We start from the raw sequence: 6494 nt of genomic DNA on the forward strand, positions 1-6494 counted from the left end.
CAGGCCCTGCCGCTGTCTCACCCACGCTCTGCTGAGCTCAACACCAGTGACAAGCATCTCAAAGGCTAGACGTAGATGAAACAGCCATTTGCAAACTTCCACCCTCCTCGCTTGCACTCAGGATGGAGGCTTGAAATTCCTCTTTGAGGGTAGGCTGCTTCTTTGCTTTGAGAAAAACATAATAGAGACCCTTTGGTGATTGGTGGGGAAGCAAGAGCCTATCCTGAACGGAAGAGAGGCCTGGGGAGCCACCCGGCCCTGCTTGACAATGGAAAGGTGCTTGTCCCAGCACGGCAGCTGGAGATGAAAGGGAAGGGGTACCTGGCTTCGGAAAGGTGCTTGTCCCAGCACGATGGCTGGAGATGAAAGGGAAGGGGTACCTGGCTTTTTCTTCCCTGGATCCTGATGAGTTTGGGGCCTGGGCCCTAGGTGGGCTGGACTCATGCTGCTCCACCTCACTGGCTCATGCCTCAGGCTGAGTCAATGAAACCTGCCCAGAGGCCTAGTCTGTGGGCCTGGGCAAGGGTGGGGGACAGTTTAAAGGTTTCACCATGTGTTCTCAGCTTTCTGTGCTTTCAGTCCCCATGCTTTAAGTCTTTTTTTGAGACAGTCTCACTCTGTTGCCCAGGCTGCAATGCAGTGGCTCGATCTTGGCTCTTTGCCTCCCAGGTTCAAGCAATTCTCCTGCCTCAGCATCCCTGCATAGCTGGGATTACAGGCATGCACCAACACATCTGGCTATTTTTTTTTTTTTTTTTTTTGCATGTTGGCCAGGCTGGTCTCAAACATCTGGCCTCAAGTGTTCCGCCCTCCTCAGCCTCCCAAAGTGCTGAGATTATAGGCGTGAGCCACCATGTCCAGCCTCAGTCAAGTCTTAACTGAGTATGGTCCTAGCTGTGTTGTGGAGTACTAGGGGGTGAGGCTCCGCATAAGGGGAACATTGGCAGCTAGGGAAAGCCGGTGTGGACCCCCAAGAGGTGAAGGCAAAGAATGGAAGCATTGCTTGGGGTTCCACAACATACTTGGGGAGGGCAGCCTGGTCAAAGAGTGCACTTCTGCCTTCGACTGGCAAGCTCTGTACCTCTAGCTGAACAGGCATAAAGGGAGGTGTGAAGCCTGAAGTGTCACCCACTGTCCTTTAGGGGCCCTCCTGGGCTACCCTGGAAAGTAGGAACACAAGAACCCCATCACACCACCGAGCTCTCAAAACAGTTTTATTGCCTTCCAGCATTTTCCCCTCAGTCTGAGCTCAGCCCAGCTCGCTTTGGTTCATCTCTCAGACTCGGTGTTACAGAAGCTGGCTCCACCACTCCCCTCCCTGGCCACGGGGCTCCCCAGGCAGGGAGGAGGAGAGGCGGCTTGTCTGTGATGTTGGAAAGAATGGGCAGCAGGGTCAGAGGCCAAAGAAAGCCATACAAGCAGCGGCATGCCTGGAGCTGCCATCATACGCCAAGCCCCGCCACACACACACCCCCTCGGGTGGCCTTGCCCTCGAAGCTCTCTGCCAGCACACACTCCTCAGCTTTCTGGAGCCACGCCCTGCTCAGGCAAACATGCTACTGGCCCTGGCTTGTTCCTGGGACCCCAGGCTGCCCACGGGAAGGGAACCTCTCCCAGGTGCTGCACAACTCTGCCCTGCCCACTGTAACCTTGGGGCTAGCAAGACATGTCAGAGGAACCAAGGCTCAGATCATTCCCCCTTCATCTATGACCTTGCCGGCCCTCCGGGGATAAATCAAAAGACAAAATCTCTCCATCACACAGTGAGTGACAGGCCGACCTGGGCTACTATATGTCCCAAGATGCACAGCTCCATAACTAGGCACCAACTCCCCCAAGTGGGATCTATCAGAAATGGGGTCGAGTGCACCGCATTCTGGGATTTGTAGTCCCCAGGAGCCAGCACCAAACACCCAAGGAAGAGAGTGCACAGGCTAAGACTACTGCTGCCTCCCACCCAGCCCCCACCCGCCACCCAGGCCCCGGCTCTACACTCAGCAAGGGTGAGGGAGAGGAATGGAGGGTCCCCTCCCAGCACATGGGGGAGGGCGCTGTCCTGTTGGAACTGTGCAGCGACTCTGGATCCCGGCATCCAGCTCAGAACACATCTGGGGAGAGAGCAGGGGCGGGGTGACAGGAGAGAGCATCAGCGGCAAGCTGTGGAGGATGGAGCCGAGCATGCAGACCTGGGCTGGCCGCACAGCCTCTCCCTGAGCCCTGATGTGTGGTGGGGAAGCAGTACGGGTGCAGTCCCCTCCGAGCCTCCCTCCTGGGTCCCCCTGGCCCTATCCCACCTCTCCAGGGTGAGCCAGCCTCACCTCTGCCTAGTCCTGAGGCTGAGGGCAGGCTGAGGCAGCGAGAATAGGAGGAATAGTGGGCTCTGGTTCTGAATCTGGACAGCTGAGAGGCTCCCGCCCCACCCAGCTAGCCTCCCCAGATCTCACAGCCCTACCGGCCCCAGCATCTTCCTTGCCACATTGAGGCCTTCTCGGGGAAGGAAGGAAGAAGGGAGTCCTAGCCAGACAGCAGTGAAAGCAAGCGACGCGGCCCGCAGGGAGTTGCAGAGAGAATAGGAGGAAGGAGAAGCAACACCAGAAGAGAAGCAACAGAGACGGTCAGAGCACAGCATGGCACAGAAACCAGGGTGGGGTCTGCAGCTGGACCAGGAGAGCAGGAGGCTCCACTTGGCCTGCACTGCTCCCCAGTGGAGCTGCCGGCTCCAGCTCAGACAACCCCAGGCCAAGTCCTCCTTCCTTGACACCATCAGCAAAACAGGTGGCAGAGGACCTGGGCACAAAAGGCCCAGCCCAAACCACTAATGCCCCTTGGAGCTCCCCATCCAATAAATGCAATCTGGCTCCCCGGGCCCTTCCACTGCCCTGACGGCCCCCATCCTGGGCTTCACCAGGGACCTATCAGCCCTGGGCTGAGCACAGCAAATCCCAAGTCCACACTGGGGTGCAGGGGGACCTGGGAGGGAAACTTGTGGAGGGAGCATGAAGTTGAAAACCAGTTCCTACAACTCAGGATACTCCTCTCTGCTCTCCCCACAGTGAGCCAGACCCCCAGTCAAGACCTGGACCAAGTCAGGTTGGGCCTGGTGTTCAGAGGATGAGGCAGCGAGAGGCCTTCTCCTCTGGGGATGGGCTGCATTTGGTGGCTTCACCCCTCACACCCTCCTGGGCTCCCCCTACGCCTGATTCTTGGTGCTGGGCCTTGGACCGCCCCTGTCGTCGGTGCTGTGCCTCCCGCCCACCTGCGGGTTTCTTCCCAGCTGCCTCCATCTCTGACAGGCTGTAGGCCATGGCCAGCTGCAGGTCCTCATCCTCAGAGAGGTCACTGTCCAAGGGGCCTGAGGCAGGGGTCTGCTGGACCTGAGTGCCCCCCGACCTGGAGGTGACTGACGGCTGCTGCTCGCGACGGCTCAGCTCCAAGCCCAGTGCCAGGTCATCTGGGACACCTGCAAGAGTCACACCACCATAAGGCCCCAACCTAGGCCAGGAGTATTACTGCCAGGACAGTCTCTCATTTGGAATTGGCACACATGCATTTTGGCACATAAGGTCATGATTTTGAGCACAGGGAAGTATTCAGCTCTACCAGGTAGAAGCTCCTCCCCTTGGCCAAGTTACTCAACATCCCTACCCCTCCCTTTCCTCATCTAGAAAGTAGGAATGATGGCCGGGCACAGTGGCTCATGCCTGTAATCCCAACACTTTGGGAGGCCGAGGTAGCAGGATCACTTGAGCCCAGGAGTTCGAGACCAGCCTGGGCAACAAAGTGAGACCCCATCTCTAAAAAATATTTAAAAATTAGCTGGGCATGGTAGCACATGCCTGTAGTCCCAGCTACACAGCGGGCTGAAGTGGGAGGATTGCTTGAACCGAGGAGGTCAAGGCTGCAGTGAGCCATAATCATGCCACTACATGCCAGGCTAGGCAGCAAAGCAAGACCCTGTCTTAACAAAAAAGAAAGTAGAAATAATGGTAGTGCCTTTGTACTCAAATGTTCCAATGATTAAATATGTCAGCCCACGTCAAGGACTTGGTGCACAGTGCCTGGAGTTGGCAGGTATGAAAGGTTAGCTGGTGATGATCCTGCACAGCATGGTGATAGAGGGAGAGTGCTGCTCTGGGAATCGAGCATCCTGAGTTCAACTCCTAGCTCTACCCCTTACTTGGAAGGAAAGAGTCTTGGGCCTGGGCTACTTGGAAGTTAGGGTCATTTATGCTGCCTCTCAGGCTCCCCAAATTAAAACTGGGTGGATATCATCTGCTCTGCTTATACCCCTAGATGCTTTAAGAATACAGAGGATATCATATACGTGGAAGTGCTTTAAATATAGTAAAGTGCTTTGCAAATGTAAGGCACTGCACTCATGGTGACGGTCGTGGCTCCCTAAGACTCCTCCGCCCCCTTCTTGGCATTGCCATCTCTGATCCTACCAGTCTGACCTGTGGCTGCCACTCCCTCCCAAGCCCTAAAGGAGTTCAGAGAGCAGCAGTTTGGGGAGGAGGTTGCTGGGTTGGGGCTGGGGCTTCCTGCCAGAGGCTGGATGGTGGAGCCGCTCCTCACCATTGATTGTGACTGACTTCAGCTGCCCGTCCTCCTCCACTTCCACCCGCTCCTGCCCGTTCTCCGTGATTCTGTGGGAGACAGCACAGTTCAGGTCACCAGCAGTGACAGAATCCTGCAGGTGCTGGTCCCAGTTCTGGCCACCGCATAGAAAGTACAGGCTGGGCCCTGCCCTCAAGGAGCCAACTTTCTATTTGAATGCAGCTCCCCCCGCAGACCTCTCTCCCCTCTATGGGCCCAGAAGGAGCTCTCACCTGCGTGTGGTGATGCGGCGTCCTTGGACAAAGGTGGTAGATGTAGAAACAGAGCGAAAAGCACCAGCCCCAGGACTGAAGGAGAAAGATGAGGAGGAGAAATCTGGCATCGGGACAAGGGAGGAGAAGGAGAGGTGGTTAGAAGTCTACGCTGCTTGTCGGAGTCACCGAGGCTCTAGGCCTTCTCGCAGGGCTGCTGGAGGCAGGGCTCCTGATACAGAGACAGGCTTGGAAAAGCAGCAAGCTCACACCAGGGGTTCCAGGCATCAGAGGTTGCAAAAGTGGGAAGAGGCAGAACTTACCAGACTGACCAGGGAAGGAGGAAGAGAAGGTAAAGAAGGGGCCTGAGTGTCGGGAACCCCGGTTCTGAAGCTCTGAGAAGGGGCCCAGATCATCTGCAACAAGTAAACAGGTCAGCAGTCATCTGGTGAAGACATTTCCCCCCAAAAGTGTGTGGACCCTGCTTTTAAGTCTGGAAGTATAAACCGCTAAGCAGCTGGGTAGGGTTTTTCTTTTCTGCTTTTTAGTTGGGCTTATTTACAATTAAATTACTTTTTAATGTTGGCTTCAAAAACACTCACTGGTTAAGTCTGTCCACAATAAAGAATAGAGGAAGGAAGGGGGGGAAGAGGGATGGAGGACAGATGGCTCTTTCAGTACAGCAAATCATCATGATGTGATGACAGGCAGACACAGCTAGGAGTCCGGTTCTGCCATTTGCTATGTGACTCTGGGCTATTAGCTGTGCCTCGGTTTTCTCATCTGCAAATGGGGATAAAATTGCCCACCTCTCAGGGTTCACTAGAAAATTAGGGAATGTAAAATATTTGGCACCTATCAATCATTTAAAAACACCGGTATCTGCTTTATATATAATATTGTCACAAGATGCTTTGTCTCACTTTCCTGGCTGTTATTGTAGAGATCTAACAATGTATTATTGTTGTTATTTAATAAGGTGAGTCTGTGAAGTGTCACTGTTGGATCACAGGAGTTCTGGCACATGTGAGGTTCTGTCCCAGCTCTCACTGGACCCAGCTCCACAAAATCTTCTGTCCGTGGCATTCCTGCCCCCTCCCAGCCTTCTACCTCAGGCCTGGAGGGGGATGTTGAGCCATTCAGAGGCTTCCAGAGTCCACTCACCAAAGAGCTCTGCAAAAGGATCTCCACTCCCAAAGAACTCCCGGAAGACCTCCTCGGGGCTGCGGAAGGTGAAGGTGAAGCCAGGTCCACCACTGCCAGCTTCTGCCCGAGACGGGCCAGTTCCTGGAAAGGCAGGATGAGGAGAAAGCTTAGGTCATGCATCTTGCCCTGAGCCAGGGGACCTCGCCTAAGGCACAGCCAGGAGCCTGAGAGAGCATTCATTGCAAGAATCTGCCCTGCCCTCTCCTCCCTGCCCTACCCACCACTCCACCTACCTGCCCCTGTCAGCCCTTCCCGGCCATAGCGGTCATAGATCTCTCGCTTGTGCTCTGCAAAAAGAGACCAGATCACTTCACCCTCCCTCCGGGATGGCTTCCCCTCCCAAGATAGTACCCTCAAAGGATTGTCCAAAGACTGACACTTGGCGGGGGAAGGCAGGCACAGCAGGGGACCCAGGGGACATGGGCTATAGGTTTTAGCAGCAACTCAGCCTTTCACACAGCTGGCCCCTTTTTCTTTTCT

The 6494-nt window shown here is 55.2% G+C and overlaps 1 protein-coding gene across 2 annotated transcripts in view; it reads right to left on the reverse strand.

The window, feature by feature from the left end:
• Window positions 1–1196: 1196 nt before the first annotated feature.
• DNAJB2 (DnaJ heat shock protein family (Hsp40) member B2) overlaps window positions 1197–6494 on the reverse strand; it is a 7853-nt gene continuing 2555 nt past the window's right edge. The window contains exons 4-10 of one of the 2 annotated variants that reach the window (XM_032278106.1): window positions 6248–6301; window positions 5973–6095; window positions 5132–5224; window positions 4830–4932; window positions 4576–4646; window positions 3257–3460; window positions 1197–2108 (exon numbers count right to left, since the gene is read on the reverse strand). In XM_032278106.1, coding sequence (XP_032133997.1) covers window positions 2098–2108; window positions 3257–3460; window positions 4576–4646; window positions 4830–4932; window positions 5132–5224; window positions 5973–6095; window positions 6248–6301 — 659 coding nt within the window. In that variant the 3' untranslated portion in view covers window positions 1197–2097. Of the gene's footprint in view, window positions 3461–4575; window positions 4647–4829; window positions 4933–5131; window positions 5225–5972; window positions 6096–6247; window positions 6302–6494 lie in introns of both variants that reach the window. The other variant, XM_032278105.1, reaches the window with a different exon arrangement.

This window comes from Sapajus apella, unplaced genomic scaffold, assembly GCF_009761245.1.
Source record: "Sapajus apella isolate SASKATOON/1434 unplaced genomic scaffold, GSC_monkey_1.0 scaffold10, whole genome shotgun sequence".
In the NCBI taxonomy this organism is placed as follows: domain Eukaryota; kingdom Metazoa; phylum Chordata; class Mammalia; order Primates; family Cebidae; genus Sapajus; species Sapajus apella.